At 40.9% G+C, this 22363-nt stretch overlaps 1 protein-coding gene across 7 annotated transcripts in view; it reads left to right on the forward strand.

Annotated features, from left to right (window-relative positions):
- The window catches only part of LOC131237722 (L-aspartate oxidase, chloroplastic), a 27502-nt gene extending 16783 nt beyond the window's left edge, over window positions 1–10719 (forward strand). For all 7 annotated transcript variants that reach the window (XM_058235666.1, XM_058235663.1, XM_058235665.1 and 4 more), the window contains 2 exons: window positions 8025–8086; window positions 9157–10719. In XM_058235666.1, coding sequence (XP_058091649.1) covers window positions 8025–8086; window positions 9157–10168 — 1074 coding nt within the window. In that variant the 3' untranslated portion in view covers window positions 10169–10719. The remainder of the gene's footprint in view (window positions 1–8024; window positions 8087–9156) is intronic.
- Window positions 10720–22363: the final 11644 nt, after the last annotated feature.

Below are 22363 nucleotides of genomic sequence, written 5' to 3' on the forward strand. Positions count from 1 at the left end.
GGAGTTGGATTTAGCTAAACTACCTGCAATGTTTTTTTCCACATCTGATCTTTGTTGAGAAGATTAGTTTTCCATAACTTAATTAATTTATTTTTTTCCATTTGAATTTACAATTTTGTTTTTGTTTTTGTTTTAACAATAAGAAAATTGCCTATTTTGGGCAATTGCATTTTTGTGGGTTATTTCGTGTGATGATTTCCAGGCTACGGAATAACACAAGCCTTTAATTACATTACATAGAATAATCCTTGATTCTAAGGCAATAATAGTAAGGATTTTTTTATTTTTTTTAAAAGAGGAAAATATAATATAAAAGAGAAGAAAGAAAATAAAGAATGTAATGCGATGCAATGAATGCGGCGCGTATGCATAATGCATGCAGTGGTGAGTGTAGTAGCTCTTGTGCCTAGAGCTCAAGTGAAATAGTTCATAGAGTGTTTGTGGCTGTGATCAATTGATTTGGGTTCCGTGCTCCTACATGCAGGTGCATTGTTTTAGTAATGCTCTCTCTCTAATATAGAGTCCATGATGTCACCAATATAAAATGGATGGATGACGAGGTATGAAACTATGCGTGTTTCGCGTATGTATCTCCAAGATAGGGAGCGTTGAGCTATGCTTATGATGGATACGTCATAGAGAAAAGCAAGCAACCCCAGGTTGTTGCATAATAGGAAGATGATACGGGCAGTGCAACACCGATAATGTACCCGAGACAACACGAATGCTATAAGAGAGAACACCACACAATAGTTCAGGCGCTCGTAAGAGTCGTTATGGCTCGATCACTTATGTGAGTTGACTCAAATCAAAGGATAAATTTGGAACATGGAGAACATTATGAAGTGTAAGAGAAGGAGAAATGAACACTGATCCTTTTCCAGCTATAGTTGAAAGAGAACCGTCTGCAATTTTGATCTTTTTGTTTCCTGCACGGTTTATAGGAAGAGAATATTTTTGAAGAACCAGTCGTGTGATCAGTGGCTCTAGAGTCAATGATCCAAGGACAATGAACATTTGATTCTATACTAGAGAGAGCTGCAATGAGATAATTACCCTGTTGAGCTAAAGAGCAAGAAGGATTTGAGAATTGTGGAGATTGAAAGAGTTTGTGCAGGTGGCCTAATTGTTCCTATGTGAAATTAGGCATCTCTGAATGTGGTGTATCAATGTATATCAAGGGACTTTATCACTTCAACACCCCCCCGCACGTGCGAGGTGGGAACTCCGCACGGGAACATATTGACGAAGGTGGAGGGACACTCACACCATAAATAGGCCGGGCTTAATTTCCCGGTCCCTGGGCCGGACCTAATTTTCCTGACCCCCCGTGGGAGAATAATATATTAGCGAGGCATATTTGCTGCTCTCGAGATTCGAACATATGACCTTCCGCTCTGATACCATGAAAGTTTTTGAGAAGGAAAAGAACTTATCTTTCATTTCTTTAATTAATAGAAGTTACAGGAGGTATTTATATCCAAAGTAGTTCGGGTAGAAGTCTATCCTAATCTACTAGATTACATAAAAATAGGAGATGCAAAAAAATAGGAACAACTAATAGACTAACTCCCCTAACAAACTTATTCAAATCTTAATTTAAATTTATTAGAAACAGAAACTAATTATCCTAATCTTCGACACAAACTTCTGTTTTCCTTAAGTCTGTTGCATATTGACTTCGGAGGTCAGGTGCTTTCTTAATAATCATTGGTTATGTAGGAAAATTATGATATTAAAATTCCAAAAGTAACCCCACCAGCATGATGCTGATTGAGTTGCTGTCTATGGTGCTTCTTTACCTTAAAAACTAGAATGGCTCTATGTTGTTTTTGAGTAGACTGAATAGGTGTAGAACATATATTTCTGCCCACCGGTGTGCCAGAAGATTCTGTTGAGGTATAAAAACTAGCACGGCAAAGACCTACATGGTTCATACTCGAGACATTGTGCATAAATCTCCCAAAAACTTCCTTTTTCTTCTTCATACTAGTTGATGGTGCATGGCAATTGAAAAGATAACTATCATACTCCAACTTCCTTTTCCTTCTTACGTATGCTTCACATTCATGATGCAAAGCTAAGTTCACCAAAAAGAAAACCATGAGGAATTTCTCGATGTTTCATGGAAACCTTCTGTTAGTTCATGCAAAGAAGAAAGCTAGAACAATTTAACACATATTCGCGAGATTTTCAAAACTCAAATGCCTTCTCAAGAAGTGGACAGTTTTGTAAAGTTCAAAGCAATGTGGAATGACTAGTGGCTATTTTCTTCTAGATCCAAGAAAAAAAAAGAACCCATTCATTCAAGTGGATCTCATTATATAAAGAAGAGTTAATGTACTGATCATGGGTATGTGTGTAAACAATATCAATAGGACAAGTCATAAGACTATTGAGCAATAAACCAGCAACGACAAACTCTTGCCACAAAATGTAATGCAGGGGCATTTTCACACCAGGCTCGAGTGGGGTGGCCTGTGGGATGCAGAGGCACACTCGGGGTGGGCGGCCCGTGTGAGGCGGGTAGCTCATGTGAGGCGGTACCCATGTGATTTGGGGCCCACAAGGGGGGTTCAACCGAGGTCCTAACCCATGAGATGTGAGGCTTGGGCTATGAGATAAAAGGATTGATTCGCCATGCTCTAACAGTTCGAGCTTTTAGAGCAAGTGGTTAATTGTCCTGCATCAAAATGCTTGTTTGGACAAGGCCTTTATTATATCTTTTGCAAAATATGATATCAAACAAGCCTTATAGAATGCACATAGAGCACTATAAATAACAGTAAACAAAAGGAAATAAATGGATGTTTTGCTTTGACTTTCAGGTAAAAAACGAAAATAAAAACACCAAAATACTGTTCATAGAAAAGCTGAAGAATAAGAATACGGTTAGTACCTGGATCGTGATGAGAAATCAAATATATTTGAATGTTGTCTCAATAATTCCACAGAATCATTCAGTACTTGATATTACTATTTCGACACTCCAAAATATGTTTCGGGTCCTTGACATAGAAATATCACTCATGTCAAAGATGAACACATCTTGCATTTGTGAGTGAGGCCATTGGAACAACTGATATGGGAGTTGGATTTAGCTAAACTACCTGCAATGTTTTTTTCCACATCTGATCTTTGTTGAGAAGATTAGTTTTCCATAACTTAATTAATTTATTTTTTTCCATTTGAATTTACAATTTTGTTTTTGTTTTTGTTTTAACAATAAGAAAATTGCCTATTTTGGGCAATTGCATTTTTGTGGGTTATTTCGTGTGATGATTTCCAGGCTACGGAATAACACAAGCCTTTAATTACATTACATAGAATAATCCTTGATTCTAAGGCAATAATAGTAAGGATTTTTTTATTTTTTTTAAAAGAGGAAAATATAATATAAAAGAGAAGAAAGAAAATAAAGAATGTAATGCGATGCAATGAATGCGGCGCGTATGCATAATGCATGCAGTGGTGAGTGTAGTAGCTCTTGTGCCTAGAGCTCAAGTGAAATAGTTCATAGAGTGTTTGTGGCTGTGATCAATTGATTTGGGTTCCGTGCTCCTACATGCAGGTGCATTGTTTTAGTAATGCTCTCTCTCTAATATAGAGTCCATGATGTCACCAATATAAAATGGATGGATGACGAGGTATGAAACTATGCGTGTTTCGCGTATGTATCTCCAAGATAGGGAGCGTTGAGCTATGCTTATGATGGATACGTCATAGAGAAAAGCAAGCAACCCCAGGTTGTTGCATAATAGGAAGATGATACGGGCAGTGCAACACCGATAATGTACCCGAGACAACACGAATGCTATAAGAGAGAACACCACACAATAGTTCAGGCGCTCGTAAGAGTCGTTATGGCTCGATCACTTATGTGAGTTGACTCAAATCAAACGATAAGCATTGCTTGTGAACATGGAGCTTTTCTAAAGTAATTATATAGCATGTAAAATGCTTTGTTAGGAGCATTGTAGTCTGTTGGGCTATCGGGTCGGCTTCTTATGAGGCAGTTAGGCAGTTCTTCATTTCTGATAAGCATAATATCGGTGAAGGTACTGTCATTGTCAAGAGATGTTGAAACACGAATAAGCACACACAGGTAGGCCAAAGGTAAACCAGTCCATGAAGATACCAGGGTGGCCTAGTTCGAGAAGGCACCATGTATGTCATAATCCAAGAAGTCGCTGAAATGTGGTGGGTGCAAAGCACCACATAACACAGGGCGCATGGCATGATGCGTGGTAGCAACAAGTCGTAGGGCACAACAGCGCAGTAGGAGGGCATAGGGGCACGGTGGCATGGCGGTACAATAGTAGTGCAACTGAGCATAGGGCACAACAATGCGGTAGTACAACACTAGGCAGCTGGGCATAAAGCACGACAGGGCGGTGGGACAACAGGGTAGCTAGGTGTAGGGTGTGATAGCAAGCCGCAGGGCACAACAAGAAGGTGTAGGGCACAATGACATGGCAACAAGGTGCAGGGCAAGAAAACGTGGGAGCTTGATGGTAGCAAAGTGCAAGATGCGACAATGTGGGAGTGTGACGGTAGCAAAGTGCAGGGTGCAGCCCAAAGTTAGTGCTATTCCTTAAGTCTGGGAGGAGCACAAGAATGTCATCCCTTGGAGCCTTTAAGAAGGCGTGGACTGGAGATAGGCCTTAATGGGATAGTATTCCCCTCGAAAGTTCCCCCTCGCACCTATGTAAGGGCTTCTATTGGTCACTCCCTTAAGGTTCACTCTCCTTTGGGTGTCCTTGTGAAGTAGTACAACTATCCTAGACCCAAGGATCATCTGCTAGGTGTGGCAAGTATCCAAAGTACACTGACTGCACCTTGCGGGGTGCTTCTTAGGGCGTGGGAAAAGGGAAAAAATTACCTGTCAGTGCCTCCTCCGTGAATTTTTGGGGCACAAAAGTGATGGTGCCTTGGGGATTTTCAGCCTAGGAAGGCAGGAGAAGGCATTTTACCTTCAACAAATCGGGGTTCTTTCGGATTTCTCGAAGGATCTCTGGGGAGAACTTCGAGAATCAAACAAGCGTTTCTGAAATGAGCACCACGGGGGTGGTGGTGGGGTATTTATAGATGAAGCCCAGGGGGCCTAGAAGCTTCCGGGGACCCAGAACTCACTGATTGGTTGAAGGAACACTCAGGTGACAACTGTCTCATATTAACAGAATGGACGAACACGTGCCGCTCTCATTGGATGTAGGAAGCTCACATGGCTAGTTGGCAAGTACATGTGGCACCCTGGGCTCACAATCTTAAGGTGGCTAGCACTCTGTTGTAGCAAGGCGCAGACAAGATTACGATATGGATAATGTTGGCAGCGATATCGATAATGTTGGCCGAGATATATCGATATCTCATCTCAACAATACAAAACCCACAAGAAGTTGCAGGACTTTTGGATATCTACGATATTATCGTAATGTATCTCAATGTATCACATTGTATTGCAATGTATTGTGTAATATAGTATCATTGATACGTCAATACGGCCAACAACACTTAGGTTTTTTGAAAAAAATCGAAAAAAAAGCTTAGAAAATCCCTTCTTTTTTTTTTTTTGGTCAAATCTTCCACATCTAATCCATTTCTTAGATTTATAAATGATATGAATTGATTTTGAATATAGATGCGTCACTTCTGTCAGACAATGCATAGTTTAGGACCTTAAATAAAGGAAACTTAGTGTGTGCACTTGTTTTTTTGGTCTTTTGATTTCTAACTGTGTAATGTTGTTTTATAAAAACATCCCTTGAAGTTTCATTGAAAAATTTGACCAATTTCCCAATTTCCCAATTTTGCGATATATCCGATATTTCCCATGCAATAACTGATATGTTTCCGTATCCCAAGGGCATGATACATCCATCGATACTGATTTTGAAACAATTGGGAGCAGACACTATCTGACAGGGTGCGGACCCAGTTAGAAGCCTCCTGTGCCCTTGTAGATTCAAGGCATGCCTCGGTAAAACTGGCACTTTTGCCCACTCCACTTTCAACTGTTGTGAAGGCATGATAGCCATGCCCTCCACTCGCAAAGATGTGAGCAGCACTTGGAAGTTTTCAGCTTCCTCCGAATCAACACTTCTCTTGTTCCAACACCCAACGAACTGGAAAAAGAAGAATCTCCCAGTGGATTGCTCTTTTGCGATAAAATAGCCTTTATCCCACTTTGCCAAAAGAGCCGGGACAGAATCATTGAGCACCCATGAAGCCCCAAAGAGGTCAAGAAGTGGCTCCAGATGTCCCTTGCTGCCCCGCAATGAATGAAAATATGACTCAAGGGCTCTCCCTCTTTTTCACATTTGAAACACATGTTTGGAATCACCATTCTTGCCAACATATCGATTGTGAGAATCTTGTTTTCCATAGCTATCTACACGAAGGTTTGAATTTTTGGAGGGAATGGAGGACTTCCACACCATGGTACACGGTGAAGGGCGATTACCTCTCCCCCAATCACCCACCCTCCACATTATGCCCCATAAGTCTACAAAAGATCTGATTTCTCCGTCTCTAAGATTCCTTCTAAAGATAACATTACAAGCCACTGACCCTCTGAGAGCATGGAAATTCCTCGCCTTAGCCTCTTTATGCATAGAAAGGGCCTAGAGAGAGGGAAAAGCTTATGCAAGAGGAAACAAAATCCCTCACCCTATCTCTTCGACTGACAATAAACTGAGTTTCTTTCTTGAAAGCCTTGCTTGTGTTTGCCACAGAATTTATTATATGAATATCGCAGCTGCAGTTCTAACTACAACCTAGTTGGTAAATTTGGAGCAATCACGGCAGCTTCTGCTCTCTCCTGCCAATACAACTATTATAGTGAAGAGCAATGCTACTTCTGAAAACCAATTGATAGACACCATATACAAGCACCCAAATTGTGCCAATGTGGCATGAATATGTGATACTTGGCCATTCATCCTGTGGTTGCCACGGTGAATGTCCTCTAGCCCAATAATAAGGCCAGCGTGGTCTGTTGGTTATCCTTTTTTCCTTTTAGCCATGCATGTTGTTGTATGTATGGGCAGATGTTGTTGTATGTATGTGCTCTGCCCTTCAGAGTGGAGAAGCCTGATTTCAGTCCCCAGCACGGTCTGGCCTGCCTCACAAATGGCCCTGATCTTGCACAACCATTTCATATTTTCAAATTCAGGGAAATTTCCTGGCATTTGCAGCACTTGCAAGTACCATTCCTCTGATTAGTGAAAGTACTTACCAGAACAATACATGAACCGGGAGGTGTTATGGTCCTTTAGAGAACATCTTTGTATTGCTTTTTGTTGGGAGGTGGGGAAGGAAAGAAAGTATCAAATTTTCAATAGAAAGGAAGCTTCATTTTTTGAAGTACGGAAAAATAAAAATCATAAGTAGCGCATCAGATGGGCCCTCCTTGGACCCAAGTTCATGGAATTTATATGTTGGATCTCTTGTTCAACTTGGAGTTTGCATGGCGAAGCGGTCAAGATGAATGTTCTGCATTCTTGGATGGTGAGAAACGAGAATGGTGAGATTGTCTTTCATTAGCACCACCACCAGTGAGGTGATATTATTATAGTGGAAGCTCTTGATCTTAGCTAAGGGTTGAGGTTAGTTGCGAAGAATTGCTCCAGGCCGAGCATTGCGGAAGGTGTTTCATCCAATGTCATATGGCGGGCCATTTAAGGCTACACTCTGCACCTTGGAGCCTTTCTTTCTTTCTTTGTTGTTATTATTTTTTTTAATGAACTCTGCATCCTTACCTTGAGGCCAAACATTTTGTTTCCTCATCTCAGTAGAGATGCGAATTTCATGGCCAATGGGTTGGCTAATGTTGGCATGTTTCATCCGTCTTCATGTATCGCAAACTCATTCCCTACCAGGTAAAGTTTCCTTTATCTGTAATAAAAAAAAGGTTCCAAGTCCATTTATCGGAATCTTCACTCTATAGGAGAAATGAAAGACCGAATTCAATGTATGGATGAGATTCATACTGTCTGTGACTAATTTCTTGATATTTTCCTCAGGTAGCCACTGGGGACGGAATGGCAATGGCGCACCGAGCTCAAGCTGTGATCTCCAACATGGAGTAAGTAAACCCGTTGGAGAAAATTTCAGTAACTATCTTAACAGCTAGGAGTAAAACATGATTAGTAAAACTGGAGTGTACCACACCCAGGGTGTTGGCACATACCAACCATGTCTCGATACAACTATTAGTAAAAACCTTTAGGGCCTGTGGTAGACAACTAAAAATGAGTTCATCTCATTTTAGTTCATAATTATGTATTAGAGATCATTTTTATTGGTAAGGATCTGTTTGGTTTCACCAAACTTCACAAAAACTCATGAAAATTTGCACGAATTTAGACTGATGAATCATGAAATATCATATATTTAATGCAACCAAACACACCTTAAAAGGATTAAAAGTAATCATAATAACCAACAATCATGATCTCTAATACATAATTATGATCATGGTTTTGAGACTCAGGGACTCCTATTGACTCGTTTAGTCTCGAGTCGTGTCACGACTCACCTATTTAAGGGGGCGTATCGGCCTGACTAGATCGGGAGCACCGAATCCAAGTCGATTTGGACAAGTCATATTGAACTTATCAGTCTTAAAACCATGATTATGATTAACTAAAAATAAATGAACTCATTTTTAGGCGTCTACCAAACAGATCCTTAGTTTATCTTTCGCTCTGGTATCGAATGCATTTTCTAGTTGTGGATACATTTCTTTTTCAAAATCGTCTACAGCATCATGCTGCATTTTTCGATATAATCATATCTCTAGAAGGATGTGTTTTCAGAGCTTTGCTAGCCTTACATAAACCTCTACATTGCAGCACTCGTGCGAATGTGGACAGTGTGTGGGACATCTAAGCAGTCTACAAGGTGGTCCCCACTGTGAAGATGAACATATGCTGCAGAATTAAAGATGGTCCGCCACATGTATATTGAATGTGGACTGTTGAAAAGTCTTTGTAAACCATCTATTCTTTTTGTTTAGGGGCAGCCTGCCAGATAAGCGGACCTGCCGGGATTTTGTATGTATGTTCATCTTCGCAGGGGGTCATCTTGTGCAATCTCAATTGGGCATGAATGACCAATGACTCCATTTTTCGCTGCGTACTTCTGTTTCTTCAGGTTTGTGCAGTTCCACCCCACAGCACTAGCTGATGAAGGACTTCCAATCAGGCCGACAAAGGCCCGTGAAAATGCATTTCTGATAACGGAAGCCGTCAGGGGAGATGGCGGCATCCTCTACAATCAGGCCATGGAAAGGTTCATGCCTTTGTATGACGAGCGAGCAGAGCTCGCTCCAAGAGATGTAGTTGCGAGGAGCATCGACGACCAGCTGAAGCAGCGCAAGGAGAAGTATGTGCTGCTCGATATAAGCCACAAACCAAAGGCCGAGATCCTCTCCCACTTCCCCAACATAGCTGCCGAGTGCCTCCATTACGGGCTAGACATAACCCGTGAGCCAATGCCGGTAGTCCCCGCTGCTCACTACATGTGTGGAGGCGTCCGCGCCGGGCTCCACGGGGAGACCAACATCAGGGGCCTATATGTGGCTGGTGAGGTTGCATGCACAGGTCTACACGGGGCGAACCGCCTCGCCAGTAACTCATTGTTAGAGGCTCTGGTGTTTGCGCAGCGGGCCGTACAGCCATCAGTAGACCACATGGCGGAAATGTCCCTTGAATTCAGCGTGTCGAATGCATGGGCCCGGCCAGTGCTGCCCATATCGCTCAAGAGCTGCGTTTTGGATGATATAACGAGGAGGACGAAACAGACGAGGGAGGAGATGCAAGTGATAATGTGGGAGTATGTGGGGATCGTGCGGTCGACGAGTAGGTTGAAGACAGCTGAGTGGAGGCTGAATGAGCTGGAGGAGGAGTGGGAGGACTACTTGAATAGGCAGGGATGGGAACCTACGATGGTTGGGCTGGAAGCTTGTAAGATGAGGAACTTATTCTGCTGCGCGAAGCTGGTGGTGAGCAGTGCACTGGCACGTCATGAGAGTCGTGGGCTCCACTTCACTATCGATTTCCCACATTTGGAAGAGAGCAAGAGGCAGCCCACCATCATCTTCCCGAGCTCGCCTATGAAGGTGTCGTGGAGTTCACAGCAAGTCCACAAGCAGTACCATTTCTGATACTGAAGCTCTGCAGTCCTGTTGATTAGGTGGGCTCCACTTGCACACGTGAGATCACCGTTGATTAGGTGGACCCCGCTTGGTACGTGCCATGGCTCGATGATCAGGACAGTCCATTCACTAGGAACTTTTGAATTTGTATGGTTGGTTAGTTTCTTTCAACCATGCATTTTCTTTTTTTCCATGAGTGTGGGCATTGCTGCCGGATAACGCGATTGGTACGGTTTTCGGGCCACGTAACGTGCATGGTGGGGCCCACCAGATGAATAAGCATTGCATTGCATGGTGGGGCCCACCAGATGAATAAGCATTGCATTGCTAAAATAAGCCATCTTTCAGGTAATGATCTGAAATATTGGGTCTAATACTATTTATTTTAGCAGATCTTTGAATGGGGCCCACTTTGCTAAAATTGAATTTTTGGTGCAAAAAAGTGCCTATTTTTCATTCATCAGAATATTTACATGTAGGGCCCACTTTGTTACAATTGTATCAAACAGCTGGCAATTCATTTTTTCAATTTTCATTCATCAAATAGTTAATAATTTTTATGTGCTGGTCACCAAAAATATAGTAGATTTTCTTTTACAGGAGTGTCCTCGTTGTGGGGCCCATGGTGGAATGATTGATCCTAGCCACCCATTTTGAGTATATGCATGCGGGGTGACTTCCTTACTGTGCATGCGGAAGCCATGTGTCTATCAGAACTGTTGGTTTGGTGGGCCATCACTTGGATAGGTCATATCTCGATCAAAAGTGATTGTTCTGTTGTCCAATCACTGTAATTTTTGGTCTACAGCCCATCCGTATGGTGTAACACTAGATCAACAGTCTAGATCATCGCATACTTTCCATGAGCACCTTGAGATGGGAGGCTGTATGGATCGTTTATGCAGCCCTGGCTGCACACTTGCATGCAAGACCTGGTGACTTGGGAGCGGATTAGCTTGGTGTTTTTTTTTTTTTTTTTGGTTATATCCACTCCGTCCATCTGTTTTTCTATTGCATTTTAGTACTTGATCCCAAACCTTAAGAAGATCCAAATCTCAGGTGAACCATACCACTAGAAATAGTGATGAATGACCATTATAACCTTTTTGTGGTTCACAAAAGTTTTGGATCAAGCTAATCTTTGTATTTTCCCTTCATCCAAGTCTTCTTGACATTATCAACAGGTTGGATGGTAAATAAACATCCAAAACCTTACGGTGGGCCCTTTGGAAATTTTAATGGTGAAGCACTCAATCACCACGCTTTCCTGTGGTGTGGTCCACCTGAGACTTGGATCTGCTTAATTTTTGGGAAAGCATCCTAAAATAGGCTGGAGAAACGGATGGAAGGCGTCGATATACAACATGTCATCAAGGTGGGCTAATCAGCGACCCGTGACTTGCCTAGGGTTCTCACCAGGCCGGACCTGAGCGGGTTTGGGTCTGTCAAAGCCCAGCTCATGAAGTAAAGCTTAGGCATGAACCTAGCCTGGACTGTGGATGGATGGACCAAAGGAGCCAGGCCCAAGCTGCCCAAGATGATTATGGCCTGATTGAGGCCAACTCAAGCCAACCCCATGTTGGGTCTGCAGAGCCATTTTGTGCAAAGGTCTGGTTATCCACTGGGTTTACCTCACTGCTATGGCCCAATAATAACTAATATGAAAACCTGAAACTGTCAAGCTGGGCTGGTGGGCGAGGCTGCCCCAGGGCTTGAAATTGGTCACTGGGCCAGCTTAAGCCCGGCCCAAGGCAGGCTGGGCCTGAAATACCCACAAGCATTTGTATGGGGGCGTGGATTGGGTACTACACCCACCAGGACTTAGCTAGAGATGGACGGTCTGGGCAGGGGATTTGTGGGGACCACCGTGATGTATGTGTTTTATTCATGTCGTCCATCCATTTTTATAGATCATTTTAGGTCACGAGCCCAAAAAGGAGGTAGATCGAACGCTTGAGTGGGCCACACCACAGGAAACAGTAGGGATTGAATGACTACCGTTGAAAACCTCTTGGGGGCCATAGAAGTTTTGGATCAAGCTGATATTTATTTATTTATTTTCCTTCATTAAGGTCTGTGTGACCTTATGAACAGGTTAGATGGCAAATAAAAATCACGATTGGCCCTAAGAAGGTTTCAACGGTAGGCATCATTGTCACCACTACTTCCTGCGGTGTGGTCCAGTCAATCCTTCGATCTGCCTCCTTTCTTGACTCGACACCTAAAATGATTTGTCAAAATGGACAGATGACATGGATAAAACACATCTATTACGGTGGGTCCCACAGAGTCCCTGCCAGAACCATCCATCTTTAGCCAGGTCTTTGTGGACCTGTGGTCCAGATTTCATAGGCCCTACCCTTGCCCAGCCTGGACTGTGGCCTAGATTTTAAATGGGCCCAGCCAAGTTTATGGGCCCAAGCCCTAGCCTCACTCATTCCAACTAGTGACTTGTTGCCACTCACTGTGGATGTCTGGTGCACCAAAAATCAGCATGGAAAAATCCTAGTTCTTTAACGGGTGGCCCCAAAACTAGGGAACGGATTGGCTACTCCCCCTGACACCAGCCCCGGGGCTGGTGTTTAGTGGTCTGTGGGCCCCACCATGATGTATGTGTTTCATCCATTCCGTTCATCCATTTTTAAAGATCATTTTAGTGCTTCGCCCTAAAAATCATTGGGATATAAATCTTAGGTGGACCACACCACAAGAAAACAATAGTGATTGGATATCCATCATTTAAATCCTCCTAAGGCCCACTGTACTGTTTATCTGACATCCAATCTGTTGATTAGGTCATAAAGACCCAGATGAAGAGAAAAAACAAAGATCGGCTTGATCCAATATTTTTATGGCCCCCAAAAAGTTTTTAATGGTCGACGTTCATTCAATACTGTTTCCTGTAATGTGATCAATTTGATATTTGTATATAACTCATTTTTTGTATAATACCATAAAATGATTTAAAAAAATAGATGGACGGCATGGATGAAATACATACATCATGGTGGGGTCCACAGACCACCGAACACCAGCCATTGGCTGGTGGCAGGGGGAGTAGCCAATCCGTTTCCCAAAACTAGACGGTTAAGAAAAGAAATTATAGCAACGGTGGATATTCAATCGGAGAAAGGGGAAGGATTGTCTGGTTAGGATCTTCCATCCAGAGTGAGACCCAAGCGATCTTTGCTATCGCTTGAGAATTTAAACATGGGTCCGCTCGGCAGATGTGGGAACTGCGTGCTGCATTCACCACATCCAACCCGTCCATCAGATTTGTCACCCCAAAAGAACCTTTACGACATCTAACCCGTCCATCAGATTCGTCACTCCAAAAGAACCTCTACGGGCCAAAAATCAGGCTGATAAAAAACTCAGGTGGGCCACGGCACAGGGAACAAGCAAGGAGGTAACGCACACCCTTGATTTTCGTGGTAACCCATTGTGTATCATGAACCAAAACCTACTCTTATTTTAGTATCTGACAAAAGGATTATTCAGCATTTATTGGACGGTTAACAATAAAAAAATATCCATTGGTCCTGTTAAAACAAGTGTCCACGGATAAGAGGTTAGGATGTCAACCATTCTAATTTTGGGACTGAGGGTGTGTCTTAACAGTGGACTCTGTTCACACCTGTCCGCGTACACACATACTAATGAAATGTCACCACGCATGAATGACAGGCAAAATCCTACTCGTTCTTCGAGGATATCTTTCAGCAACACATCATTTCCTGAAAGCTCAGAACATCTCAGAGCTATATACAAGTCAGTAGATAAGACATTGCGATGGAAGACACATAACCCTCATACGACTGGCATGTGTGGTTGAGCAGGGGCTCGATAAGCTTATAAAGACCTACCAAGATATAAAGTCTATCTTAATCCAAATACACTTAGTGAGGCCTTGTCACACAATCCTACCAAAATGAAGATCTCAGAGATAATTGATGCTTTCACGACAATTATAAAGGTTCAAGAAGCCGATTCCTCCCAAAACAAAAACGAATCAAAGGATGTAATAAGGAATCTAAGTTTGTTTGGGATACGGACTGATTCCATAACCTTTACGCAATGAAGAGCTCCAGGCTCTTGCTAGCACACACACAATCTCTCTACACAGCGTAATGCTGTTTTATATTAACTTTAGATCCCTCTACTTTTGTTTAGCCCCACTACATAATGTCTAGAGTTAAGGGTAGCTTAGATCGTTGTTGTCTAACGTCATCGTTGTAGTACGCCTAGGAGTAGTGTAAATATCCATAACGTATCATCGTCAAATCTATGATCAACTAAGTCCTTGCTTGGAAGATCACACCTTGGTTGCATCTTATTGACCATCCACCTTGATTGTTTGGTCATATAGGCAACTGCATGTATTTATCTTTTATTTCTTTAGTTATTCTAATTCTTCGTTGATTGTATTAAGCTTTATTATAAATAAATAAAATCGATGATTTCACATTTATTTTTAATTATTTTCATCCATTACTAAATTATTGAGAAACTTAAGACTTGCAATCACCGTTGAAAGAAAAGTCCTTAGCTCAAGGCAAAAGTTCCTATTCAGAAGGACTAAACCTTCTCTTCTAAATTGCTTAATCGCTCTATATTGTTAGCTAGGCAATTAAGCCACATGAGTGGGTGAGGTATAAATGTACTTTTTGATTGTCATTTAATTTGTAGTTTTAAAAGTTTTTATGTAGATATATATGAGCATTGCATATATGAGAAATAATCAAAGTTATACTTTAAAACTGGGAAGCATGATAGTAAAGGTTAGTTGGACTATATGCATTCGGATGTGTGGGGACCGTCGCCTATTGCTTATGGAGGATGGTCATCATACTTTGTTACATTCATTAACGACTTGTGTAAGAATGTTTGAGTTTATGTTCTGAAGCATAAATCTGATGTTTTCTCCGCTTTCAAGACCTGAAAGGTAATGACTAAAAATCAGACAAGGCAGAAAGTGAAAATTCTAAGGACAGATAACGTCGTTGAATTTAATTTAAATGAATTTAATCAATACTGAAAGAGTGAGGAGAGAGTGAGGCACAACACAGTGAGGCATACACCATAACAGAATAGTGTGGCTGAACGTATAATATATGTTCTTTTGTAAATGACCCAAAATATGTTGAGTAATTAGGCTAGACAAGGAGCTATGGGTTGAAGCCATCTCTATGATTTGCTATTTGGTAAATCGATTCTCCTTTATAACTATTGATTGTAAAATTACAGAAGAAGTACGTTGTAGTCAGGTAGTTGATTATTGAGGGCCGTGGATATTTGATTGTGATGTTTACTCTCATGTGTTGTCAGTTGAGAGAGATAAGCTACATCAAAGGGCTAAGAAGTGTACTTTTGTCAGCTACGGTGATGGGGTGAAAGGTTATAGATTGTATGACCGGGTTTCATGGAAAATCATATTTAGCCAGGACATAATATTTGATGAAGGTTTCTTGTTTTAGAAGAATAAACACAAGGAAATGAAAAAAATCAGTTATTGATATTCAAATAGATAGGGTTAAACACTTGAAGAACTTAAGCCACAAGTAGGTGTATAGGTAGAGGTGGAGCAGCCACCTGTTAGGAGAAATCCACCAAGGGACCATAGGATACCGTTGATATATAGGGATAACTCAAACGTTGTATTTGCTCTCATTACAAATGAGGGTGATCCGTCTACTTTTCATAAAACACTAGAATGTAAAAATGCAGAGAAGTGGATGGCGGTGATACATGATGAGACACACTCTCTGTGTAAAAATGAAATGTGGGGGCTGATGGAGCTGTCTATTAGGTAGAAAGTAATCAGTTGCAAGTGAATTTACAGGAAGAAACTGGATATGTACGAGGCTAGATTGGTAGTTAATGGTTATGATCAGAAGGAGGGTGTCGATTTCGATGAGATATTTGCACTAGTGGTAAAATAAGTTTTGGACAAATTTGTATTGGCTTTGGTTGTCTAATACAATTTGGGACTGGAATAGTTAAATGTGAAGACTGTATTTCTATATGGGGAAGTAGAAGAGTATATGTACATGAAGATACATGAAGCAATATGAAGGGTTCGATGTGCAAGGAAAAGATAATTTAGTTAGCAGGTTAAAGATGTCGTTATATGACTTGAAACAATTGCCCAGGCAGTAGTACAAGCAATTTGATTCTTTCATGTTGAGTCATCAGTTTATCATAAGGGCGTGTTTGGATTTGCGTATAGTAATGTATAGGGAAGTAAAACTGTCTCATCAAGTAAATCGTGGCACTGTAGCGCCATGGGATCTGCATTTTGAAAAACTGTTACATCGTTTGGGTTAGATGTGAAATGTATACGTAGATAATTGGATTTGAAAAATCAATGTTTAGAAAAAGAGTCTTCTTCATGCTGCACTATGGAGTATTGATGTAACGTACACCCGCCTGCAATGTAGGAAACGGATTGGATACTCCCCCTGCCATGATCTATGTGTTTCATCCATTCCGTTTATCCATTTTTTTAAGATCATGTTATGGCTTGATCCCAAAACTGAGAGGAATATAAATCTCAGGGTGACCACAACAATCGAGAACAATAGAGATTGGATATCCACCATTAAAATCCTCCTAAGGCCCGTTATACTGTTTATTTGACATCCAATCTGTTCATTACGTCATACAGTCCCAGATGAAGAGAAAAAACAAAGATCATCTTGATCCAAAACTTTTATGGCCCTCAAAATATTTTTAATGGTCGACCCTCATTCAACACTGTTTCATGTAATGTGGACCACTTGATATTTAGATATACCTCATTTTTGAAATCATCCATTAAAATGATCTGTAAATTTATATGTACGACATGGATGAGACACATACATCATGGTGAGGCCCGTCGAATCACGCTTTCGATGAAAGATTATTTTTAAAAAAATCTCTCTGCAATGGCGGTGCAGTGCAATGAAAGCATTGCACCACCGCTTGTAATGTTCAACGACATCGAGCCGCATGGATTTTGAAAATTGGTTCAGCGATGTACTCAGCCTGCTAGCGTACCATGTGTGGACGTTTGGTTAGAGCTGCTGCATCATGTGAAATATATTATAATATATAATGCTGTACAATGTGGGCCTGCCATTCAAATATGCCCTAAGTGAATTCGATCATTGTGTTTATTTTATAGCACTGACTGACAAGAAATTTATTATTCTGATGTTGTATATTGATGATATGCTTATTGCCAGCCATAATATATCTGAAATCAACATATTAAAAACTCAGTTATCTAGGACATTTGAGATGAAAGATCTAGGGGATGCAAAGATGATTCTTGACATTCATACACACATGGGACAATGAAATGAACATTTTATGGTTGTCTCAGGAGGAATATCTTGAAAAAGTCTTAATTAAGTTTGAAATGAAAAAATAAAACTGTTAGCACACCTCATGCTGCTCACTTTCAGCTTTCTTCAGAGTTATGTCATACGTCAGATGAAGAAAAGCGGTATATGTCTCGTGTGTCTTAATCGAGCATGGTTGACAGTCTTATGTATGTCGTTGTTTGTACTAAACTAGATATTTCACATGCGATTGGTGTTATGAACAAAAATATGTCAAACCCCGGCAAGCAAAATTGGGAAGTAGTGAAATAATTACTTATTACATACGAGGTACAACGAATTATGTCTTAATTTTCAAAATTTATGAGGAGAAACTCGTAGACTATATGAATGCAGATTACGCAGGAAATGTGGATAATAGCAGTTCGACTTCTAATACTCATTTGTATTAGCGGGTTGAGCTATTAGTTGAATGTCGAAACTTTAGTCTATGGTTGCACTTTTCACAATCGAAGTTGAATATATGGCAGTGACAGTATTATTCAAGGAAGCAGTTTGGTTGAAAGGATGATGAATGAGTTGAGACTTCAGCAGGAAGTTATGCCTGTGCATTGTAATAGCGAGAGTGCAATCAATTTGGCGAAGAACTCGGTGTATCACTATCAAACTAAACACATTGATATTCGTTATCACTTTATTCGACAAATGCTAGAGAAAGGAGATGTCACTCTGGAGAAGATCTACACAAGTAAGAATTCGACGGACGCACTTATAAAGGTTGTTCCTTTAGAGAAGTTCAAGTTTTGCTCGACTTTTTTAGGCTTGAAAAAAGAGAGATGAAGACAGAATGTGCATGAGAAGCAATGATGATGTTATTTTGAAGATGATTATTGATGATGGTAGTAGCTTGGAGTAGTGGAGTTAAATGATTAAAGTCATGTTGAATTTGTTGATCGAGTACGTTAAATCTTAGTGAAGAAAAGACTCAATTCAGTTCGTTTAATGTCTTTTTGGTTTGACCGAATTGGCGATGAGTTTTCAGATTGCACGCTATCCACTTTTGTCTGTTTTCGGTTCGACCAGATGGATGTGATTCGATTTCTATTGGTTTGACCGAAGGTCCCATTGGTCCGACCGATGGAACGCGTAAGTTTGAATAAGTACAGATTTTGTTTCTAATTCCATAGGAGAGTGTGGGCCCATCAGCTCGATCAAGAGAATACATAAGTTTAAATACAAGTTTTGTTTCTAATTCTATATGGGAGTGTATAAATATCATCCTAATTGTGATTAGGGTTAAGTAGAACAAGTGATTGATAGCTTAACACGAATATTCAAAAGTTTTAAAGGGAAAGAAATTTTACGGCAAGCTATTCCATCTTTTGTAATCTTCTTTTGATAATAATGGATTAACTGTCACTTTATGTTATAGTTTCTTTTTTTAATAAAGATTTTCTACTTAAAATCTTTTTCTTGAATTTTTCATTCACTATTTTTTTGTTTAATAGTCACTTTAAGGTTACTTTTGTGTCTAACAGTGACACTTGAAAGTATTTATAGATGCACCTTATTTTCGGCTTTGCCTTCGCCCTTTATCACGTGCAATGTTGGTGCATATAGAGCAGTTTGGAGGAACTGCTTTATACACACGTGTATACTTGACAAACCTTTGAATGATATTATTGAAATAGGAGGAAGTTAATATTATCCCTGGGTTTTAGGTTTGTGCTAACGGCCCAATAATTCACTGATCCGGACCGTTGATATGATGGACCCCACTATCCATGGGCAATGCTCCAAAATTTTTCCTGATGGGAAAATCCTAACCCATCAAATGGTGTTTGCAAATAGGCCGTTCGGCCAAAAGGCCAAAGCTGGGACGATAGGTCCCTATGATTCGTAGCTCACTGTATTAACGCTCTAGATCTCTGAACCCTGGGCCCCACTTGAACTAACGCAAACAAATGCATTGTGCATAAATGGACGGTTGGGGTCGACTAGTTAGCATTATGGAACAAGTCTTGTTGGGCCCTACACCCCAAGAATCAACCAAAGCTGGACGTTTTCATGCAACGCATTGGAATTTTCTACCAAGTTGACTTGCTGCCAGAGTATCATCGACCATACACATGCAGAGTTACGGTAGTCACATGGGGTGCGAGAATATATGAATCCAATCGGTACACATCTTGGGCCCACTATGGTGGAGAATGGCTAAAAATATTCATATTGATATGATGAAATTAACCATCCAATGAACAAATATTTGCTTGTTGAAATTGGGTACTTTACTTTTTTCATATTGGCATCCATCTCATGGATATTAATTGGATGGTCATGATCTTCCGATCGATGTATTTTGATATATGCTCCATTGATAGAGGACACAATATGAACAGCTTGGATTGGAAAAAAATGTGTGTTGCTTGTATAGATGAGTGTGCACGGGTATGGTCTACAATCCTAACAGTATAGAGACACTGACCAGCCGCAACAGGCTATTCCAATTTCACAAGATGTCAAGAGAATTTGATTTTTTGTTTTTTTTGCCATAAGCTGCCTTTGTTTTGGCATATGGACGTAAAGACTCTTATTTTTAAACTATTTTTCTAATATGCGCCCCAAAGCTACTTACCACAAGTTCAAATTAAGCATATTACCCATCTCATTTTTTAAAGCATAAACCATTCTTAATGTACCGAGAAGCTAGGTGGGATACATTTTCATGATGATTGTCACAAATCTAAGTTGTCCACTATTTTTCACAATTTATTTTATGGCATAGGTAGAGGTGGTCACGAGACAACCCGATCCGGCTAACTCGACTCGTCCAACTCGGTCCAATCTGACTCGACCCGAACTGAATGGTTGAGTCCGTCCGAACCGCGTAAGCTTCGCCCAATTAGAACTCAAACTGAGTTGAGTTTGAGTTACCCAGTAACTCGAACCGACTCGACCCGAAACTTGATCCGGTTAGACTCGACCTGACTCTTTAACCCTACCCCGACCCAATCTAATCCCAACATCTCTCTCTCCCTCCCTCATCCTCCTCCTCTTCTAAGCCCGGCAACCACCCACCACCATCACCCTCCTCCTCCTCCTCCTCCTCCTCTCTCTCTCTCCCTCTCTCTCCACTCCCTCTCCCTCTCTCTCTCTCATCCTCCTCTTCCTCTTCCAAGCCCGACAACTACCCACCACCATCACCCTCCTCCTCCTCTTCCTCCTTTCTCCTCTCCACCTCCTCCCTCCCTCATCTCTCAATCCGACTTGGTGCCAACTTGACCCAACTCGGTACTTCTGACCGGATTGGACTCGGTCCGAATCAGTCCAGGCCAGATCGAACTCGGATCGAGTCAGGCATGCTGGACTCGGTATTGAGTCAGATCGAGTTTGGATAAGGCTTATTTCAAAACCGAATCGAGTCGAGTCAGCCCTAACTCGGTCCAACTCGACTCAATGCCCAGCTCTAGGCATAGGTCTAAAATTCAGTAAACACAATGTACAAATGGATCTTGTGATAGGAAGAAGTGATTCAGTGGCTTACCATTGTTAAAACTATCTATGGTTATTTTTATGTTTGTAGGTCATGTAACTACCAAATTTTACACATGATCTAAATTTTTTGTGTCCCTATGACGATTTGAAGGGCATGTGTTAGATATGGACTTTTACTTGCCGTGTGGTCCACCTGAGTTTTAGATTTGGATCATTTTTTGACACAAGCCCTAATTTCAAAGGAGGTAAATGGTGGGTGACTCGAATTTTCTTAAGCAATGTAGTGGGCCCATGATTAGGGCGATCATCTCCCAATGAAATTTAACTTAGAGTAAGAGATGATAATGCATAATTGTTATAAAATCTTGGTGACTTTCGTGATGCTTATAATAAATCTGATTGTCCACTAGTTTTTCCATCTAAATTTAGATTGCAGGCCTAAAATCAAGGTTGATACAATGCATAAGTGGGTCTCACAGCGAGACAATTTTGAAAGTGGCCTTTAACAGTCTACTGTTTATTAGTTTATAGCCCACTTGAGCACTTTATCCACCTCAAATCATATGGTGAAACTTGTGAATAGGATAAATTTCTCTCAAACATTATAATAGGCCCATATGTAGTTAGACTTGGGAGGAGTCACTGGGACGTGACAGATGCATTAGTTGTTATCCTAATTTGTTAAATCATGATGGGGATCACTTTTGTGATGCTTGTGGTAAATCCAAACTATTTATCACTTTCACCATCTCATTTTAGAGTGTCAGCCCAAAATCTAACGGATATATATATAAAATATCTAAACCGTGTGTTAAATCCAAACTATCTATTTGTGTGTCGACGTCACCAAGTTCTGTGGGTCCCACCATTATGTATGTGTTATATCTAAACCGTCCATGCATTTGGCGAGCTCGTTTTAAGGCTTGAGACGAAAAATAAGATAGAATGAAAGATCAAGTGGTCCACACTGCAAAAAGGATCTATGTGGGATTGAACGTCTACCACTGAAAGCCTTTTAATGGTCATAGAAGTTTTGGATCAATATAATATTTGTTTTTCTCTTCATCCAGGTTTGTGTGACCTTATGAACGGATTGGATGGAAAATAAACGTTATCGTGAGCCCTACGGATAGTTGTAGCGGCGAGAATCATTCTCGCCACTGATATTTGTGGTGCGGTCCACTTAAGCTTTTGATATGACTCATTTTTTGAGTCATGCTCTAAAATGACTTCACCAAATGGACGAATGGTGTGGATATAATAAATACATCATTTTGGGGCCCATATAACTTTGATTTCCTTTCAACCGTTCATACAGCTCAGAGCTGGAGGAGCGTCAATGCTCGTCTTCGCACGACACGTACACAGATCAGCCAGGTTG

This window comes from Magnolia sinica, chromosome 2, assembly GCF_029962835.1.
Source record: "Magnolia sinica isolate HGM2019 chromosome 2, MsV1, whole genome shotgun sequence".
NCBI classification, from domain to species: domain Eukaryota; kingdom Viridiplantae; phylum Streptophyta; class Magnoliopsida; order Magnoliales; family Magnoliaceae; genus Magnolia; species Magnolia sinica.